This window comes from Anolis sagrei, chromosome 5, assembly GCF_037176765.1.
Source record: "Anolis sagrei isolate rAnoSag1 chromosome 5, rAnoSag1.mat, whole genome shotgun sequence".
Lineage (NCBI taxonomy): Eukaryota > Metazoa > Chordata > Lepidosauria > Squamata > Dactyloidae > Anolis > Anolis sagrei.
In genome coordinates, this window is record NC_090025.1 from 4,383,427 (window position 1) to 4,405,804 (window position 22,378).

The 22,378-nt window shown below is 45.0% G+C and overlaps 1 protein-coding gene across 11 annotated transcripts in view; it reads left to right on the forward strand.

The window, feature by feature from the left end:
- Positions 1-22,378, forward strand: part of DCTN1 (dynactin subunit 1) — a 110,348-nt gene that overhangs the window by 31,693 nt on the left and 56,277 nt on the right. For 8 of the 11 annotated variants that reach the window (XM_060779482.2, XM_060779481.2, XM_060779479.2 and 5 more), the window contains exons 2-5: positions 11,434-11,685; positions 16,012-16,090; positions 16,320-16,351; positions 21,823-21,843. In XM_060779482.2, the coding sequence (XP_060635465.2) occupies positions 11,455-11,685; positions 16,012-16,090; positions 16,320-16,351; positions 21,823-21,843 (363 nt within the window). In that variant the 5' untranslated portion in view covers positions 11,434-11,454. The remainder of the gene's footprint in view (positions 1-11,433; positions 11,686-16,011; positions 16,091-16,319; positions 16,352-21,822; positions 21,844-22,378) is intronic. The other 3 variants (XM_067468468.1, XM_060779480.2, XM_060779483.2) reach the window with 1 other exon arrangement.

A 22,378-nucleotide genomic window follows, 5' to 3' on the forward strand; every position in this document is an offset into this window, starting at 1 on the left:
GCAGCCCCATGTAGAGCGCATTACAGTAGTCCAATCTTACTTTATTTTATTTTATTTATTTCGGGGTTCTTTTACCCCGCCCTTCTCACCCCGAAGGGGATTCAGGGCGGCTTACAAAAGCAAAGGCACAATTTGATGCCTGCATCACAGAACAATCAAACACAAAATTACATCAATTCACAGTTAACAACAATTCATGCATTATAACCATAAAATCAATAAAATCAATAAAACCAATACAAACCCAATTCCTCCTCCTACATGGTCAGCGTTCGCTAACTCATAGTTCTAATTTTCCGTTCCACTTCGTCAATCCTGTTGGTCTTACTCGCCTAATTGTCTTATTTAATTGCCAGAGTGCCCAAAGGCCTGGTCCCATAACCACGTCTTCACCCTCCTCCTGAAGGAGAGGAGGGATGATGATGCCCTGATTTCCCCCCGGGAGTGAGTTCCACAGGTGAAGGGCCACCACCGAGAAGGCCCTGCTCCTCGTCCCCACCAGCCTCACTTGTGACAGTGGTGGGGTCTAGAGCAGGGCCTCCCCAGATGATCTCAGACTCCGGGGTGGGACGTAGAGGGAGATACGTTCGGACAGATACACTGGACTGGAACCGTACAGGGTTTTGTAGGTCAAGACCAGCACCTTGAATTGTGCTCGGAACTGAACCGGCAGCCAGTGGAGCTGGCACAGCAGGGGGGTGGTATGCTCCCTGTATGTCGCTCCGGTGAGCAGTCTGGCTGCCGCTTGCTGGACTAGTTGAAGTTTCCGAACAGTCTTCAAGGGCAACCCCACGTAGAGAGCATTGCAGTAGTCTATTCGGGATGTAACAAGAGCGTGGACCACCGTGGCCAGATCAGACTTCCTTTTTCAAATGGGTGCTCAAAACTGAATACCTTACTCTTGATGAGGCTTTATTAGCGCAGAATATAGTGAAACTGTTACTCCCTTTGTCTTAGAAATTACAGTGTTATAAATTCAGGCTAAAATATTACCATGTATTGTTGTTGCTCATTCATTCAGTCGTTTCTGACTCTTCGTGACTTCATGGACTAGCCCAGGCCAGAGCTCCTTGTTGGCCGTCACCACCCCAGTTCCTTCAAGGTCAATCCAGTCACTTCAGGGATGCCATCCATCCATCTTGTCCTTGGTTGGCCCCTCTTCCTTTTTCCTTCCACTTTCCCCAGCATCATTGTCTTCTCTAAGCTTTCCTGTCTTCTCATGATGTGGCCAAAGGACTTCCTCTTGCCCTCTAGTATCCTTCCTTCCAGTGAGCAGTCGGGCTTTATTTCCTGGAGGATGGACTGGTTGGATCTTCTCGCAGTCCAAGGCACTCTCAGCACTTTCCTCCAACACCACAGCTCAAAAGCATCTCTCTTCCTTTGCTCAGCCTTCCCTAAGGTCCAGCTCTCACATCCGTAGGTGACTACTACAGGGAAGACCATGGCTTTGACTAGGCAATGGATCTTTGTTGCCAGTCTGATGTCTCTACTCTTTACTATTTTATCGAGACTGGACATTGCTCTCCTCCCAAGAAAGAAGCGTCTCCTGATTTCCTGGCCACAGTCTGCGTCTGCACTCATCTTTGCACCTAGAAATACAAAGTCTGTCCTTGCCTCCACGTTTTCTCCCTCTATTTCCCAGTTGTCAATCATTCTTGTTGCCATAATCTTGGGTTTTTTAATGTTTAACTGCAACCTAGCTTTTACGCTTTCTTCTTTCACCTTGATTAGAAGGCTCCTCAGCTCCTCCTCGCTTTCGGCCATCAAAGTGGTATCATCTGCATACCTAAGGTTGTTAATGTTTCTTCTAGCAATTTTCACCCCAGCTTTGCATTTGTCAAGCCCCAAAAGCTTGGTCCCACAGCCAAGTTTTTACCCTCCTTCTAAAGGACAGGAGAGAGGGGGCTGACCTGATATCACCAGGAAGGGAGTTCCATAGCTGGGGAGCAATCACCGAGAAGGCCCTGTCTCTAGTCCCCACCAATTATGCCTGTGACAATGGCGGGACGGAAAGCAGGGCCTCCCCAGAAGATCTTAATCCTCTAAACTAGAAAACTAGAACTGATGTGGTCTAGCCAATGCAGTTTTCTGAATCAGCACCCCAAATAATGAAACCAAATCTAAAGTTGACCAAAAACTGACTTGTAACCCTTTTGGTACTAATGTTGGAGAGTGGTCCCTGGTCAAAGTGGTCCCTGGTCAAAAAAGGCTGCTTTAGAAGATGCTTGGCAGAATCTTTTAAAGAACCGCCTCGACACCTCATTTTTTTTCGTTGTCAGGAGCAACTTGAGAAACTGCAAGTCGCTTCTGGTGTGAGAGAATTGGCCATCTGCAAGGACGTTGCCCAGGGGACATTGCCCAGATGTTTTGATGTTTTACCATCCTTGTTGGAGGCTTCTCTTATGTCCCTGCATGGGGAGCTGGAGCTGACAGAGGGAGCTCATTCACACTCTCCCCGGATTCGACCCTGTGACCAGCAATGGGGTCACCTTAATCTCAATGTTGAGATCACAAAAATGTGGCTACAGGAAGAGGTTTCCGAACACCATCCATTTGCACCAATTTATTAGCAGCAGTGTGCAGTGTTTACACTGGTCTCTGCAGAAAATGCTTCAGCTGTACTTCAGAGGAAGGAAAATCACCCTGATATATTATCAGTAAACTAGCTGTCCCCTGCCACGTGTTGCTCTGGTGGTCATGGGGGTTCTGTGTGAGAGGTTTGGCCCAATTCTATCGGTGGGGTTCAGAATGCTCTGTGATTGTAGGTGAACTATACATCCCAGCAACTACAACTCCCACATGTCAAGATTATATTTCCCCCAAATTCCACCAGTGTTCACATTTGGGCATATTGAGTATTTGTGCCAAGTTTGGTCCAGATCCATCATTGTTTGAGTCCACAGTGATCTCTGGATGTAGGTGAACTACAACTCCCAAACCAAAGGACACTGCCCACCAAACCCTTCCCGTATTTTCTGTTGGTCATGGGAGAACTGTGTGCCAAGTTTGGTTCAATTCCATTGTTGGTGAGGTTCAGAATGCTCTGTGATTGTAGGTGAACTACAAATCCCAGCAACTACAACTCCCAAATGACAAAATCCTTTTTTTTTTTTTTTTGCGTGAAGGACATGCATTGGGTTGTTAGGTGTCTTGTGTCCAAATTTGGTGTCCAGTGGTTTTTGGGTCCTGTTAATCCCACAAACGAACATTACATTTTTATGTACATAGACGTTTGATTTTTATATCTATTTAATATACCTGGGGTCATGTAAAAACATTTTTGGGGAAAAAGGTGTTGTGAGTGGGAAATGTTTAAGAAACCCTGTTTTGAAGGACTTTCTGGCAGGAAGGTTGGCTTTTGGGAATGTGGGAGACATGGGATTCTGTAGCTGGTGTGCAAACCTACCCCCCCCCCCCCCCCCCCCTTTAAGAGGCATGGGCCGGCTGCCTGCAATTAGCCGCTTGGGGAAATTACTTATTGATTTTAAAACGGGCCTTTTCTGTCTTTGAAGCTCTGAATTCAGAGACCCAGAGCACCAGAGTAAGCATTTTTCAGGGCACCTGCATTGCTGTGTTTTTGATCAGCTTCTAACCTGCATTTTTACCAGCTAAAGAGCTACAGCGTGCATGATATTTTCCAAAATGTCCAACTGGTGTTAATCTTTTCTCCCACGTTCCTCTTTAAAAATAATGAAGTAGGAAGAGGTTCTTTTCTTAGAATGCGACTTCTCGCTTGCTCATGCTTTGATTGTGTGTGGAGGGGTTGCTGATTTCTAACTCCCATGGATTGTGCCCTCTGACTGGTTCGCCCACTGACTGGTCAGCCCCCCAAACCTTTCGATCATTTGGTTGCCATTCTCTGGGCGCTTTTCATCTTGTCAATATCCTTCTTGAATTGTGGGGCCCAGAACTGGACACCATTTTATTCCCGGTGGGGTCTGCCAAAGTAGAATACAGTGGGACTGTTACTTCCCACAATCAAAGAAAGTCATAGAATCATAGAATCAAAGAGTTGGAAGAGACCTCATGGCCATCCAGTCCAACCCCATTCTGCCAAGAAGCAGGAATATTGCATACAAATCACCCCTGACAGATGGCCATCCAGCCTCTGTTTAAAAGCTTCCAAAAAAGGAGCCTCCACCACACTCCGGGGCAGAGAGTTCCACTGCTGAACGGCTCTCACAGTCAGGAAGTTCTTCCTCATGTTCAGATGGAATCTCCTCTCTTGTAGTTTGAAGCCATTGTTCCATTGTGTCCTAGTCTCCAGGGAAGCAGAAAACAAGCTTGCTCCCTCCTCCTCCCTGTGGCTTCCTCTCACATATTTATACATGGCTGTCCCTCTATTCTGCTTGGGTCAGACATCACCTGGAAAACTCTATCCAATTCTGGAAAGTGTTCAGAAGAAGAATGGGGGACGATAAGGCCTGGCTCGAGAGCAGTATGTGTGAAAAAGATCTTGGAGTCCTCGTGGACAGCAAGTTAAACATGAGACAATAATGTGATGTGGCGGCAAAAAAGCCAATGGGATTTTGGCCTGCATCAATAGGAGCATAGTGTCTAGATCTAGGGAAGTCATGCTCCCCATGCTCTATTCCGCCTTGGTTAGACCACACCTGGAATATTGTGTCCAATTCTGGGCACCACAATTGAGGAGAGATAGTGACAAACTGGAATGTGTCCAGAGGAGGGTGACTAATATGATGAAGGGTATGGAGAACAAGCCCTATGAAGAGCGGCTTAAAGAGCTGGGCATGTTTAGCCTGAAGAAGAGAAGGCTGAGAGGAGACATGATAGCCATGTATAAATATGTGAAAGGAAGCCACAGGGAGGAGGAGGGAGCAAGCTTGTTTTCTGCTGCTCTGGAGACTAGGACACGGAACAATGGCTTCAAACTACAAGAGAGGAGATTCCACCTGAACATGAGGAAGAACTTCCTGACTGTGAGAGCCGTTCAGCAGTGGAACTCTCTGCCCCGGAGTGTGGTGGAGGCTCCTTCTTTGGAAGCTTTTAAACAGAGGCTGGATGGCCATCTGTCAGGGGTGCTTTGAATGCAATATTCCTGCCACAGATGCAGGAGAAATGTCAGGAGAGAATGCTTCTAGAACATGGCCATACAGCCCAAGAAAACCTACAACAACCCAGTCATAAGGTTCATTGTTTTTATATTTGGTGAAAGAGAGGCATGTGAGAAGGCCCCTATATTGCCAGTTCTGGGATTTGTTTCATGGGTGTGTGTTTCTGGCTGCCTTTTATTTTTGAATTTCAGTTTGTGAATCAAGCAGGAGATGGAGCCATTGTCAGGTGAATGGCCCCTCCTTTCTTACCAGGTGGACTGTGCCATCTTGCCGCTCTATCATGATTGTATCTATTGGAATTTTATTATATTATTACTATTATTATATTATTTATTATTATTTTAATGTCATTTTGATAATGTTGTTGTCGTCTGATGTATATGCTTTGATTTTATTGCTGTATTACGTTGTCCGGGCTTGGCCCTGTGTAAGCTGCTCCGAGTCCCCATCAGGGAGATGGTGGCAGGGTAGAAATAAAGATTATTATTATTATTATTATTATTATTATTATTATTATTTAGATGTAGCAGCCCCATACCTCGTCTCTTTTCCTGCATTTTGAATCCATGACTCCATTGTCACCCTCGGGCTGAGAAGGGCGGTATAGAAATATAGTAAATAAAAAAAATTAAAATAAATAAATTGTGTCCTAGTTTCTGGAGCAGCAGAAAACAAACTTTCCCTCTCCGCAGTTGTGACACCTTTCCCAATATTTAAATACTAGCTGTCCCCTGCCACACGTTGCTGTGGCCCAATCTGTTGAACTGGAAAATAAAGTAATGAGAAAATGTTGGTTTCTAATATATGTAATTTCTTTATGCTTGTGGGTAAACAGTATTTCTTGCAGTTTCTTTGTCAGTGTTGATATGGGGAGTGTCAGGTTTGCCCACCCTGGAACATGCAACATATCATTGTCCTTCTTTAAGGGTCCCTTTCAAATCTATGATGCTATATCTGTGTGTGAGAGAATCCTCTCTCTCTCTCTCTCTCTCTCTCTCTCTCTCTCTCTATGGCTGGATGGCTCTTTATCAGGAGGACTTTGATTACGTTTTCTTGCCCTAATGAAGGGAGTTGGACTGGATGGCCTTAAGTATTTTCTGTTGGTCATGGGGGTTCTATGTGGGAAGTTTGCCCCGATTCTGTCACTGGTGGGGTTCAGAATGCTCTTTGATTGTAGGTGAACTATAAATCCCAGCAACTACAACTCCCAAATGTCAAGGTCTATTTCCCCCAAACTCTACCCGCGTTCATATTTGGGCATATGGAATATTTGTGCCAAGTTTGGTCCAGATCCATCATTTTTGTGTCCACAGTGCTCTCTGGATGTAGGTGAACTACAACTCCCAAACTCAAGGTCAATGCCCACCAAAGCCTTCTAGTGTCTTCTGTTGGTCATGAGAATCCTGTATGCCATATTTTGTTCAATTCCATCATTGGTGGAGTTCAGAATGCTCTTTGATTGTAGGTTAACTATAAATCCCAGCAACTACAACTCCCAAATCACAAAATCAATCCTCCCCAAATCCCACTAGCATTTGCATGTAGGTGCATTGGGTATTTGTGCCCAGTTTGGTCCAGTGAATGAAAATACATCTTGCATATCTGATATTTACATTATGATTTATAACAGTTTTTTGAGTGATGGTCACGCCTTGGGCTAGTAGGTGTCTTGTGGCCAAATATGGCGGCAATTTGTCCAGTGGTTTTTGAGTTATGTTAATCCCACAAACTAACATTCAATTTTTATTTATATAGATTTCAGTTTGTGAATCGAGCAGGAGATGGAGCCAATGTATTGTCGAAGGCTTTCATGGCTGGAATCACTAGGTTCTTGTGGGTTTTTTTCAGGCTATAGGGCCATGTTCTAGAGGCATTTCTCCTGACGTTTCGCCTGCATCTATGGCAAGCATCCTCACTACCTCTGAGGATGCTTGCCATAGATGCAGGCGAAACATCAGGAGAAATGCCTCTAGAACATGGCTCTATAGCCCGAAAAAACCCACAAGAACCTGATGGAGCCATTGTCAGGTGAATGCCCCCTCCTTCCTTAGCATGTGGACTGTGCCATCTTGCCAGCAAACAGCTTTTCGACGCAGCAGCCCCATACCCTGTCTCTTTTCCTGCATTTTGAATCCATGGCTTCCATTGTGTCTTTATCTCTGGAGCAGCAGAAAACAAGCTTTCCCTCTCCGCAGTTGTGACACCTTTTCCAATATTTAAATATGGCTCTCGTGTTGTCTTCTCGGCCCTCCTTTCTCCAAGCAAAATATCCCCAGCTCCCTAAGATGCTCCTCCAAGGGATGCAGGGTTTCCAAACTTTGGACTTTTTTGGTTGACATCTTTTGGACACGTTCCACTTTTGGAAGTATTCTCTTTGAATTGCTTTGCCCCGAAATGGACGCAGGGTTATTCCAGTTGAAGGCTGAGTGAGAGGTGGACCCAAACTTTGATATTGTGGCTTTATGTCTGGGCAGGACTGTGACTGACAGTATCGAAATATGGGCCGGGGAAGAGGTTAATTGCGGGAAGATGAAGGATCATCTTACTGCTGCCCGATTGCACGCTGTGGGTTTTCTGCTCTGGAGGGGAAGAGTGACTGGCAAGTGTTCCTAAGCTGCTTGGATACCACATTGCACTAAAGCTCACGTTATGGTAGATCTGTTTGCTTCTCAGGTATCCCAGGGGCTCTCTTGTTTCTTCGGTGACAAACCGACACGGCTGCCCCTCACTCAACACAAGCACCTTGGGTCATTTTGCAAAGCTCTCTAGTGCAGTGGTTCTCAACCATCCTAATGCCACAACCCCTTCATACCCTTCCTCATGTTATGGTGACCCCCAACCTTAAAATTAGTTTCATTGCTACTTCATAACTGTCATTTTGCTGCTGTTATGAATAGTAATGTAAATATCTGATGTGCAGGGTGGATTTTCATTTACTGGACCAAATTTGGCACAAATATCTGATTACGCCCAAATTTGAATACAGGTAGGATTGGGGGAAGATTGATTTTGTCATTTGGAAGTTGTAGTTGCTGGGATTTATAGTTCTCCTACAACCAAACTCCACCAACGATGGAAATGAACCAAACTTGGCACACAGAATTCCCATGACCAACAGAAAATACTGGAAGGGTTTGATGGGCATTGACCTTGAGTTTTGGAGTTGTAGTTCACCTATATCCAGAGAGCACTGAGGACTCAAACAATGATGGCTCTGGACCAAACTTGGCATCAATACTCCATGTGCCCAAATGTGAACACTGGTGGAGTTTGGGGAAAATAGACCTTGACATTTGGGAGTTGTAGTTGCTGGGATTTATAGTTCACCTACAATCAAAGAGCATTCTGAACTCCACCAACGATGGAATTGAATCAAACTTGGCACACAGAACTCCCACGACCAACAGAAAATACTGGAAGGGTTTAGTGGGCATTGACGAGTGTTGGGAGTTGTAGTTCACCTACATCCAGAGAGCACTGAGGACTCAAACAATGATGACTCTGGACCAAACTTGGCATCAATACTCAATGTGCCCAAATGTGAACACTGGTGGAGTTTGGGGAAAATAGATTTTGACATTTGAGAGTTGTAGTTGCTGGGATTTATAATTCACCTACAATCAAAGAGCATTCTGAACCCTACCAATGATTGAATTGGGCCAAACTTCCCACATAGAACCTCCATGACCAACAGAAAATACAGTGTGTTCTGGTGGTCTTTGGTGATCCCTCTGATACCCCCTCACGACCCCTCCAGGGGTCCCGACCCCCAGGTTGAGAAACACTGCTCTAGTGGGCTATTCAGGACCAGCCCTGTAGTGATTCTCTCTGCCCTGGCCTATGCCTTTCAGGTCTTCTCATTTCCACAAGAATGTTTGTTGTTATTGACGTGGAATGTGTACTTCTTGCTGGGTTTGAATTATGTGCAATCCAGGTAACTTGTCAGGCTCAACCTTTCAGCCTGCCTGGTGTCCCAGATTCAACCTGCTAACCTGGAGAGGCAAGACAAAGAGAGAAGGCAGGGGGAGGCCATACAAATCAATGGTGTTGGCCTAGTTTGAAGGCTAGCCACGCTGCTGGATCTTTGGAACAAAGGGAGCTGTGCTGCAGAGCTTTGATCGAGGCCTCTTCTGCTGGAGGAGGACAGGAATTGGGATGGACTTTGTTAAGAAGGAAGCACTTGGGATGGGGGATGAGTTGTGAGGTTGGAAGAAGTCCCAAAGGTCATCTGGTTCAACCACATTCTGCCATATAGGAACCTGTAGTGAAGTACTCTTTGGTGTGTGAGTGCATCTAACCTCTGTTTAAAACATTCCAGTGAAAGAGAGGTTCTTACTGTCCATCCTGATATTGAAGTGAAGTCTCTTTTTTACAATTTGAAACATTCGAATCACCCAATGGATTCAAGACTACTAGATGCAAAATGTCCCAGAATCATATAGGAGGCTCTTACTGGGACTTGTTTCTTTTCAGCAAAGCTGTCACAACTGTGTACATCAGTGTTTCTCAACCTGGGGGTCGGGACCCCTGTGGGGGTCGCAAGGGGGTGTCAGAGGAGTCACCAAAGACCATCAGAAAACATAGTATTTTCTGTTGGTCATGGAGGTTCTGTGTGGGAAGTTTGGTCCAATTCTATCATTGGTGAGGTTCAGAATGCTATTTCATTGTGGGTGAACTATAAATCCCAGCAACTACAACTCCCAAATGCTGTGGTCTATTTTCCCCAAACTCGACCAGTGTTCACATTTGGGGATATTGAGTATTTGTGCCAAGTTAAGTCCAGATCCATCATTGTTTGAGTCCACAGTGCTCTCTGGATGTAGGTGAACTACAACTCCAAAAATTCAAGGTCAATGTCCACCAGACCCTCCCAGTATTTCCTCTTGGTCATGGGAGTTCTGTGTGCCAAGTTTGGTTCAATTCCATCATTGGTGAACTTCAGAATACTCTTTGATTGTAGGTGAACTATAAATCCCAGCAACTGCAACTCCCAAATGACAAAATCAATCCCCCCCAACCTCACCAGTATTCAAATTTGGGTGTATCGGGTATTTGGGCCAAATTTGGTCCAGTAAATGAAAATCCATCCTGCATATCAGATATTTACATTACGATTCATAACAGCAGCAAAATTATAGTTATGAAGTAGCAATGAAAATAATGTTATGGTTAGGGGTCACCACAACATGAGGAACTGTACTAAGGGGTCGCGGCATTAGGAAGGTTGATAACCACTGGTGTACATGAACCATGGCTTTAAAACCATGAAAACAGTAATTAAAAACAGATCAAACCTTTGTTTATTTATGACATTTATATCCTGCCCTTCTCACCTGAAAGGACTCAGCGGCTTAAAAGTTATGTGTACATACAATATATTATATTATAGCATAGCACAATATTAGTATTATATATTACTATATTGTACGATACCACTATACTGCAATATTATTAGTAATATTCTATGTAATATATAACATCTAATTATTATATTGTATTATTATTATATCACAATATCATGATCAATATTATATGTACATACAATATATTATATTATTAGCATAGCACACTATTAGTATTATATATTTTTATATTGTACTATATGACTATCCTGCAATATTATTAGTAATATTACATGTAATATATAACATATAGTTATTATATTATTATTATATTACAATATTATGATCAATATTATATGTTCATACAATGTATTATATTATTAGCATAGCACACTATTAATATTATATATTACTATATTGTACGATACTGCTATACTGCAATATTATTAGTAATATTACATGTAATATATAACATATAGTTATTATATGATTATTAGATTATTATATTTCAATATTATGATCAATATTATATGTTCATACAATGTATTACATTAGCATAGCACACTATTAGTATTATAGATTACTATATTGTATGATACTACTATACTGCAATATTATTAGTAATATTACATGTAATATATAACATATAATTATAAAAAAGTCAAGACATGGCTTTTTGAACAAGTGTTTGCAAATGCAAGGTAACTGACATAGGAAAATGGAATAACTAGATGATAGGACTGGACAATGTTTTTAACAAGGAGACATTATTGATTTTGATATGGTGTTTATTATATGTTAATGCTTTTAATTGTATTTATGGTATTGTGGACATTGAATTTTGTCCTGTAAACCGCCTTCAGTCGGCTGCAGGCTGATGAAGGCGCTATACAAAAAACAGTAAATAGCATCACAGCACAGGAGGAGATGTAGAAAGAGTAAAGCAAAGCTGGAAGTGTTTTTCTGCGATTGGCTGAGGTGCCCGGCTGATGCTTTCTTTTGTGTCTCCCCTCCAGGCTTCCAGTGCCAGCGGCAGGATGAGTTCCGTGGAGGCAAGCGGCAAGCCCCTGAAAGTGGGCTCCCGAGTGGAGGTCATCGGGAAGGGGCACCGCGGGACTGTGGCGTACGTGGGGGCCACGCTCTTTGCCACGGGGAAGTGGGTTGGTGTCATTCTGGATGAACCAAAGGGCAAGAATGATGGCACGGTGCAGGGCAGGAGGTACTTCACCTGCGAGGAGAACCATGGCATCTTTGTGCGACAGTCACAGGTAAGCTTCTGCTTGGGGACCCCACCTGTGAATGGGGCTGGACATTTTCCTCCAACACTGGGAGCCCTTCTCAGTGCATATGTATGGGAAGCAGGGAGGCGAAGGATGAATTCACATGGTGCAGTGAGTCAGGTATCCTGGCCTGTTGGATGCAAGCAGAGGGACTGCACAGTCTGCCCACCTATCTGCGTGACCACATTTCTGTATACGAACCCACATGATCTCTTCAATCATCTGGAGATGCCCTACTCACAATCCCACCTTCATCGCAAGCGTGATTGGTGGGGACGAGGGACAGGGCCTTCTCGGTGGTGGCCCCTCGACTTTGGAACTCACTCCCTAAGGACATTAGGCATGCCCCAACTCTGGCAGTCTTTAGGAGGAGCCTGAAAACGTGGTTGTTCCAGTGTGCCTTCCCAGAATAAGGAAACCCTAAGCAATATGTCCCTAAATGCACTTTACTAGTGATCTAGGATTGTCAGCTCGTTTTTACTGATGTGTTGGGCCTCGGCCGCTTGTAAGCCGCACCGAGTCCTTCGGGAGTTGGTAGCGGGGTATAAATAAAGGATTATTATTATTATTATCAATATTATTATTTGCTCCTAACTCTGTAGCAGCGTGGAATAAGCAATCTTTGGCTTTATGTTTTGCTTCCCAAGCTCTAAGACTTTTGCAGGGACACCAGCTACTTTCCCAGGCGTAAGTGGGGAGACAGGACCTTCTTGGTGGCTGCTTCCAGGCTTAGAAAGTCCCTTCCTGTTGCACTGTCCCTTGCCCAGCCCTTCTATAGTTGAAATGCCCATTTTTGTAGTCCTAGCCATAGGCTTTGTTGAACCTCATCTAATGGGGTTATTATTGCAATCAGTTTAATTTTTTATTGTTGTGCTTTAGCAAGAGTTTTGTGTTTTATGATTTATTTAAAATACCTGTCTGTATGATTTTTTTTCTTGGCAATTGAATGTTTTGCCTTATATGTTGGAAACTGCCCTGAGTCCTTTCAGGGAGATAGGGTGGTATACAAATTAATACATAATAATAATAATAATAATAATAATGATGATGATGATGATGATGATGATGATGATGATGATGTTCCTAGGGAGAGAGCCGTTCAGCAGTGGAACTCTCTGCCCCGGAGTGTGGTGGAGGCCCTTTCTTTGGAAGCTTTTAAACAGAGGCTGGATGGCCATCTGTCAGGGGTGATCTGAATGCAATATTCCTGCTTCTTGGCAGAATGGGGTTGGACTGGATGGCCCAGGAGGTCTCTTCCAAGTCTTGGATTCTATGATTCTATGAGGCTGGAGTGGCTCTCCTGCTTCCAGCAAGCAAAAAATAAATAAACATAAAAATAATCTTATTCCAACAGGCTTTTAATGCCATGCTGTGTTTTATATCTTGCCTTTCAGTGAATGTTTACATGTTTTTAATGCTTTAGATTATTTAATAGCTTTCTGTGATATATGTTATGTTTTTAATTGGTTCTGGTTTTCATATTTTGTAAGCCACCTTGGGTTCCATTATCGGGAATCAGGTGAGGTACAAGTGAATACAACCGGGATACATGATGAGCCAAAGAGAAATCGTACACTCTGCTTGACGCAGGTTGCATCTACACTATAAAAGTCATGTGGTATGATCACTTTAAGTGCCATGGCTCAGTGCTGTGGAATTCTGGTCAGCTTGGTGAGATACCAGCACTCTTTTCAGAGATGGCTGTCTGTTGGGAGTGCTTTGATTGTACCTTCTTGCATGGCAGGGGGTTGGACTGGATGGTCCTTGGGGGTCCCTTTCAGCTCTAGGATTCTAGGATTATATATCAGGAGTAGGCAAGACGGGGTCTCATGGATACACTTTTCCTCCCCCCCTCCCCCCACCATCTCATCCTGACCAAGGTCAAGACTTTTGGCATCCAAAGATTTAGGGAGATCTCCTACATCTTCAGCTGCCTCTTGGCTTTTTCCCCTGTTTCTCTCAAAGGGACCCCCTTCCCTTCCCATACACCCCTCTTTTGTGTAAAAGCTGAGCCTCCAAGGGGAGAGGTATGTGCATATTGGTGTGTTGCAGAGAGAAAGAAAGAGAGTGAAAGTGAGAGGTGGGTGTGGCAGAAGGGAAAAGAGCTCTTCATAGAATCATAGAATCAAAGAGTTAGAAGAGACCTCATGGGCCATCCAGTCCAACCCCCTGCCAAGAAGCAGGAATATTGCATTCAAATCACCCCTGACAGATGGCCATCCAGCCTCTGCTTAAAAGCTTCCAAAGAAGGAGCCTCCACCACACTCCGGGGCAGAGAGTTCCACTGCTGAACGGCTCTCACAGTCAGGAAGTTCTTCCTAATGTTCAGATGGAATCTCCTCTCTTGTAGTTTGAAGCCATTGTTCCAAGGAAGCAGAAAACAAGCTTGCTCCCTCCTCCCTGTGGCTTCCTCTCACATATTTATACATGGCTATCATATCTCCTCTCAGCCTTCTCTTCTTCAGGCTAAACATGCCCAGTTCCCTAAGCCGCTCCTCATAGGGCTTGTTCTCCAGACCCTTGATCATTTTAGTCGCCCTCCTCTGGACACACTCCAGCTTGTCAATATCTCTCTTGAATTGTGGTGCCCAGAATTGGACACAATATTCCAGATGTGGTCTAACCAAAGCAGAATAGAGGGGTAGCATTACTTCCTTAGATCTAGACACTATGCTCCTATTGATGCAGGCCAAAATCCCATTGGCTTTTTTTGCTGCCACATCACATTGTTGGCTCATGTTTAACTTGTTGTCCACGAGGACTCCAAGATCTTTTCCACACGTCCTGCTCTCGAGCCAGGCATTGTCCCCCATTCTGTATCTTTGCATTTCGTTTTTTCTGCCAAAGTGGAGTATCTTGCATTTGTCACTGTTGAACTTCATTTTGTTAGTTTTGGCCCATCTCTCTAATCTGTCAAGATCGTTTTGCATTCTGCTCCTGTCCTCTGGAGTATTGGCTCTCCCTCCCAATTTGGTGTCGTCTGCAAACTTGATGATCATGCCTTCTAGCCCTTCATCTAAGTCATGAATGAAGATCCTGAACAGGACCGGGCCCAGGACGGAACCCTGCGGCACTCCACTTGTCACTTCTTTCCAAGATGAAGAGGAAGCATTAGTGAGCACTCTCTGTGTTCGTCCACTTAACCAATTCCAGATCCACCTCACCGTAGTTTTGCCTCACCCACATTGGACTAGTTTCCTTGCCAGAAGGTCATGGGGGACCTTGTCGAAGGCCTTCCTGAAATCCAGGTACGCTACATCCACGGCATTCCCCGCATCTACCCAGCTTGTAGCTCTATCGAAAAAAGAGATCAGATTAGTCTGGCATGACTTGTTTTTGATAAATCCATGTTGACTATTAGCGATGACTGCATTCGTTTCTAAGTGTTTGCAGACCGCTTCCTTAACAATCTTTTCCAGAATCTTGCCCGGTATCGACGTGAGGCTGACCGGACGGTAGTTGTTTGGGTCATCCTTTTTTCCCTTCTTGAAGATTGGGACCACATTGGCCCTCCTCCAATCTGCTGGAACTTCTCCCGTTCTCCAAGAACTCTCAAAGATGGTTGCCAATGGTTCCGAAATGACTTCCGCTAGTTCCTTCAGTACTCTTGGGTGTAGTTGATCTGGCCCTGGGGACTTGAACTCATTAAGAGCGGCCAGGTATTCCTGGACGACTTCTTTCCCAATTTGGGGTTGGATGTCCCTCATCCACTCCATCTTGCTGAGGTTGAAGACTCTCTTTTTGTGAGAAGACCGAGGCAAAGAAGGCATTAAGTAGTTCTTCCTCTCTGGGTACCCAGTCCTTCTGGCAGGGAGGGGACTTGGGGAGAACCCCCTCCCTCTCGGCTCACCAACCCCGCTCTGCCCGCCATGTGGCCCCAAAGTTAAAAAGTTTGCTCATTCCTCTTCTATAGCATCGAGCCATGACCATTAAAGTGGTGTCAAATGCATTAATTTTACAGTGTAGCCACATTCATGTGTATTCAAACTGTGTTACCCTTTGTAGAAGTAAAAAGGAGTATTTGTAATTATTCTTTCCCAGGTTGAGAATGAATTATTCTCTCTGAGGTAACTGGGAGGTTGGCTTTGAGACTGTTGTGGCGCACCATGTTCAGCCTGGGCCAGGCATGGCTTTCAGGGGAGTCTAGCATGGATGTGGTTGAGCTCTGTCCATGCAGAGGGACAGGGAAGCAGTTTCTCTTCTGTTGGAGGCAGAGAATGAAAGATCACTGTTGAGTAGAAACCAATATGAAGCCTCAAGCAAGGCGTCTTCTATGCTTCCATGTGCAATATTTCTGTGTTCATCTTTTTGCAGATCCAGGTTTTTGATGATGGCGCAGATACAACATCCCCGGAAACACCAGAATCTTCCACTTCAAAGGTCCCCAAGAGAGGTAAGGGGTCTCCAAATGCTTTCCTCCCACTGGCCCCTTTCTCCATCTTCAGGTTCATCCCTTGAGGAAGGCACCATCTGAGTGAGAGCTTCTCTCTTTCCTCAGGTGCATCTTCTTTCCTTCCAATACCCCAGTCCTCCTTTACAAGTGCAGAGGTTGGGCCCCAGTTGATTGCCCCTGTTTTAAGCTTGGATTTCTGAACAATCTTTTTTTCCCTGTCCTCTTCTAGATTCTTCAGAGGGTCCCAAAAGCAGCAAACTGGTGAGTATTTTCCTTTGAGTCTCACAACTGATTCTTTGCACCCGTGTGTTTCTTAGGGTTTGATGTCGATGAGTTTTTCTGCAGAGTTGGCACGAGATATTGTGGAGCTGAATCGCTATATTTCTCACTGCAGAGGGACTGTGCTGGTGATGGAGGAATCTGGTTGTACAGCAGGTTTTTGCCCTCCTTTAGCAATAATTTGAAAATCTAAGAAATAAGCAGCATGCAGAAATATCATCAGCCTTCCTGGCTTTCACCTGGTGGGTCTGCCTCTTCGTCCTTTGGGCCACAGAATGTGTATCAGGTGCTTTTCCAGGCTGTGTTTCCGCAGCGTGCAGCAACAATAGTAGACTGCATGCTTCTTGTAGGCACTGTTTTCCTGGATGTTCTAAACATGTTCCAAGCAATGGGTGAAAATGCCTTGCGCCATCAAGGAATTAGGTGGAGTTCCATCTCCAAGGCAGGGCCATGGAGTCCCACCTGTTGAGTTGTCATTGACGTCTACGTCCCCCCTCCCCTTGTGGGAAAGTTTGATTCCACAACCCCCGCGTTTTAATGAGCTTCCCCTCCGCAAATAACCTGCTTCTCCTTTATCTCACCCGAGTTTTTAATCAGTTTTTAATTAGTTTTTCTTTTAATCATTACATGTAGCCTGCCCGTTGTCACTGTGATTGTGTTTACTGTAATTTTATATCGTTATGCATTCATATGTTTATATGTCTGTGGAATGACCAGGGTGGGACAAAGAACTCTTGTCTGTTGGAGCTAGGTGTGGATGTTTCAACTGACCACCTTGATTAGCATTTGATGGCCTGACAGTTTTTTGGTGTGGCTTGTTAGTGCCTGGGGCAATCTTTTGCTCAGAGGTGATTAGCTGTCCCTGATTGTTTCCTCTCTGTTGTTTTGCTGTTGTAATTTTAGAGTTTTTAAATACTGGTTTTGTTCATTTTCATGGTTTCCTCCTTTCTGTTGAAATTGTCCCCATGCTTGTGGATTTCAATGGCTTCTCTTTGTTGCCTGACATGGTGGTTGTGAGAGTGGTCCAGCATTTCAGTCTTCCCAAACAATATGCTGTGTCCAGGTTGGTTCATCAGGTGCTCTGCTATGGCTGACTTCTCTGGTTGAAGTAGTCTGCAGTGCCTTTCATGTTCCAACGCCCAAACACGAACCAAGGAACCCAATTTGCCTAGTTCCAACAGACCTCACTACCTCTGAGGATGCTTGCCATAGATGCAGGCGAAACGTCAAGAGAGAATGCCTTTAGAACATGGCCATATAGCCCGAAAAAACCCACAACAACCCGAAGTAACTTTAGCTCCGCTAGATGTCAGCAGAGACAAGGAGATCTTGGAGAGAGCCATTGCTGAAAACACTTTGGGTATCTGAAGGAGATCTAGAGACAGTCCTTGGGGAGGAGGCCTGTTTAACCCTCAGAAGAAGACTGCATCGTGACACTTGCATCCTCTTTACCCAGTTTATGGGGTCACATGCATACCAGTAACCTCTAAGACTACTCACGGGGAGGCCATCTTGAAATCACTGCCTAGCTTTGTTTGTTATTGTATTGTTGAAAGCTTTCATGGCTGGAATCACTGGTGTGTTGTAGGTTTTTTCGGGCTATATAGCTATGTTCTAGAGGCATTCCCTCCTGACGTTTCGCCTGCATCTATGGCAGTGGTTCTCAACCTGGGGTCCCCAGATGTTTTTGGCCTTCAACTCCCAGAAATCCTAACAGCTGGTAAACTGGCTGGGATTTCTGGGAGTTGTAGGTAGACCAAAAACATCTGGGGACTCCAGGTTGAGAACCACGGATCTATGGTAATCATCCTCACTACCTCTGAGGATGCTTGCCATAGATGCAGGCGAAATGTCAGGAGAGTATGCCTCTAGACCAGGGGTTCTCAAACTAAGGCCTGGGGGCCAGGTACGGCCCTCCAAGGTCATTTATCCGGCCCTCACTCAGGGTCAACCTAAGTCTGAAACGTCTTGAAAGCACACAACAACAACAACAATCTTATCTCATCAGCTAAAAGCAGTCCCACTCTTCCCACTAAAACATTAATAAGTTTATATTTGCTAAAGTTGTTCTTCATTTTAATTATTGTATGTTTTAAAGTGTTTTTGCACTACAAATAAGATGTGTGCAGTGTGCATAAGAATTCATTCATGTTGTTTTCACATTATAATCCGGCCCTCCAACAGTTTGAGGGACTGTGACCTGGCCCTCTGTTTAAAAAGTTTGAGGACCCCTGCTCTAGAACATGGCCATATAGCCCCCCAAAAAACCCTACAACACCCCAGTGTTTTTTATTCCTCAGCTGTTTGGGATGTCTCTAAGTGCACTTGGGTTTGTTTTGTTCTAATTTCAGTAGGAATCAGAAGCTTCAGCCATGGGGAGAGCCCTCCCTTTTGAAAGGGGTCCCGACAACCCAGTTGAATGTTGTGGCTGTGGGACAAAGCTGTTCATATAGCAAGGAGACTGACACCCTACCCCACTCCCCCACCCTTTAACCCCACCCTTTGCATGGGAGCATCTCACTTGGACTTATAATGGAGCTTGCTGGAACATCAACATGGCTACAGCAAGGGCGTTGGTGGCCTCTTGTTGAGACTGTTAGCCTATGGTCATCCAGCAGCAAATGTCCCTGGGTATTGGTTGCCAGATTGGTGGCAGTGGGGCTACCACAATAAGGGTACCACAGAGATTAAGATCTTCCAGGGATGCCCTGCTCTTGGTCCCACCACCGTCACAGGTGTGATTGGTGGGAACGGGGAGCATCTCACTTGGACTTACAATGGAGCTTGCTGAAACATAAACATGGCTACAGCAAGGGTGTTGGTGGCCTCTTGTTGAGACTGTTAGCCTATGGTCATCCAGCAGCAAATGTCCCTGGGTATTGGTTGCCAGATTGGTGGCAGTGGGGCTACCACAATGGGGGTACCACGGAGATTAAGATCTTCCAGGGACGCCCTGCTCTCGGTCCCACCACCGTCACAGGTGTGATTGGTGGGAACGAGAGAGAGGGCCTTCACAGTGATTGCTCGCCGTCCCTGCCGATATTAGATGATCCCCCTCCCTCCTGTCCTACAGAAATTTATTTATTTATTTACAGTATTTATATTCTGATGGTAAAAACTTGGCTGTGGGAACAAGCAATAAGGCAACCATAGGAAACTCTACCCTGCTAACTGGATCTGGTATGGCTGATTGGAGATGGTCTTAAGCAATTGATTTTAAAGTGGAGATCAATTGATTTTAGTGTTTGTGTATATTTATAGTTTATGTTCCAGCATTGGATGTTTACCATATATATATGTTGTGGTCCGCCCTGAGTTCCCCTCGGGGTGAGAAGGGTAGGATATAAATACTTTAGAATCATAGAATCCTAGATTCATCCAGTCCAACCCAATTCTGCTAAGAAGCAGGAATATTGCATTTAAATCACCCCTGACAGATGGCCATCCAGCTTCTATTTAAAAGCCTCCAAAGAAGGAGCCTCCACCACACTCCGGGGCAGAGAGTTCCACTGCTGAACGGCTCTCACAGTCAGGAAGTTCTTCCTAATGTTCAGATGGAATCTCCTCTCTTGTAGTTTGAAGCCATTGCTCTGCATCCTAGTCTCCAGGGCAGCAGAAAACAAGCTTGCTCCCTCCTCCCTATGTATGACTTCCTCTCACATACTTATGCATGGCTATCATGTCTCCTCACAGCCTTCTCTTCTTCAGGCTACACATGCCCAGCTCTTTAAGCCGTTCCTCATAGGGCTTGTTCTCCAGACCCTTGATCATTTGAGTCGCCTTCCTCTGGACACATTCCAGCTTAGAGTCAACATCTCCCATAACAATAATAATAATAATAATACTTTATTTATACCCCGCCACCATCTCCCCAAGGGACTCGGAGCGGCTTACATGATGTGGCCAAGCCCGACAACACATCAATAACAAAAAAGCAATAAACAAAAACAATACAATGAATATAAGTCACATACAAACAATAAGACACAAAGATTTAAAAACCTATAGCTGGGCCAAATATAATAGTTAAAATTTAAAGATAAGCGCTGGGCATGAACAAAGGTAGGGTATGTCTGGTTGGAGGGTTTAAAAGAAGTAAAGGGAGCGCAATCCAACAAATAGTGCTTCTGAGGACATTTTGCTGGGAATTATTCCTTATTGCTCTGGAACAGCTACGTTTTCAGGCTCCTCCTAAAGACTGCCAATGTGGGGGGTTGCCTGATATCCTTGGGGAGTGACTCCCAGAATCGGGGGGCCACCACCGAGAAGGCCCTCTTCCTTGTCCCTACCAATCGCGCCTGAGAGGGGGGTGGGAGCGAGAGCAGGGCCTCTCCAGATGATCGAAGAGATCGTGTGGGTTCGTACACAGATATGTGGTCCCTTCAATTTCGGTGCTCAGAATTTGACACAGTATTCCAAATAAATAAATGATGATGATGATGATGATGATGATGATAATAATAATAATAATAATAATAATATCTGTCTCCTTATGTTCTCTCGCTGTCCTATTTGCTGGCTTTTGGATCTAAGCTGTCTTTGAGATGAGCTGGGTTCAAGAATATTTGTGTAGCTCTGTTTTGAAGGACTGGTTTCTCTGGTGTTGCATTGCTTGATTTAAGTTTTTTTTTCCCTACAAAGCTGTATCATATATTGTCGAAGGCTTTCATGGCTGGAATCACTAGGTTCTTGTGGGTTTTTTCGGGCTATATGGCCATGTTCTACAGGCATTTCTCCTTACGTTTCGCTTGCATCTATGGCAAGCATCCTCAGAGGTAGTGAGGTCTGTTGGAAATAGGACAATGGGTTTATATATCTATACACCTAGCTCCAGCAGAGAAGAGCTCTTTGCCCCACCCCAGCCATTCCACAGATATATAAACCCATTGTCCTGTTTCCAACAGACCTCACTACCTCTGAGGAACTTGCCATAGATGCAGGCGAAACGTCAGGAGAAATGCCTCTAGAACATGGCCATATAGCCCGAAAAAACCCACAAGAGCCTACTGTATCATATACTTCCATATATCGAAAACGCTCCTGTAAATATAAAGTGCTCAGTTTTGGACATGTGCGTGGGGGGAGGTCCAAACAACAGGTCCCTAGAATCATAGAATCATAGAGTTTGCTCGGTTTTGGACATGTGCGGGGGGGGGGGTCCATATGAGGGGTCCCTAGAATCCTAGAGTTGGAAGAACCTTTTTGGTCATCCAGTCCAACCCCTTTCTGCCAAGAAGCAGGGCTGGATGGCCATCTGCAAACATCCTCCTTTCTCATGTTTGGGTGCAATTTCTGGGGACTTAGAGGGTGGTCCAGGGTTGTTGGGTGGGAGGGCTACTCTTTGCTGTCTTTCCATCTCTTTAGCGGCAGCCGTGCTGCTGGCTGGTCCCAGTCTGCTTTCCCAAAAGCCGCTTTCTGTCTAACCTTCTAACCTTTGTCCTCTTTCCATGCAGCGTGGAGTGAAACCTAAAAAGGTGGTGCCTGTTTTATTCTATTTTACTGAAAGAGACCCGTATGCGCATGAAACCGTTCCGAACATGGCTGGGCTCATGGCTTTGCGGCCTCCGTCGTGCGCACGCATGTCTCCCCCTTGCATGGCTGTTATTCCCACAGCACCTGGGTTGTCTTAACAATGGATGGGCTGCCTTAACAACGTCTCTCCCTTGCCTCCCTCCTGCTGGACAAGTGGCTGTGGGCTTCCAGTAGCCATGTGGCAGGCTCCCTCCTTTGCATGCAGACTGAGGTAGAGCTGGCAGGACTCTGGCTGTTTCCCAAGAGCAAGAAGCCATTGCTGCCAGTCAGTGGTGGCATTATTGGCCTCAGTGGACCAGTGGCCACGCTCAGCATGAGACAAAGTCCTGTGCTTCTGGCCACTCTTCAGTCTTATCCCCATGTTACAAAACACCCAAAAGGGAAAAGGGTTGTGAGTGTTTAGATATCTGTCTTTGTTCTAACTCCTGTAAACCACTTGGACTCCTGAACTGAAAGACAGCAGCAGCAGCATCAACA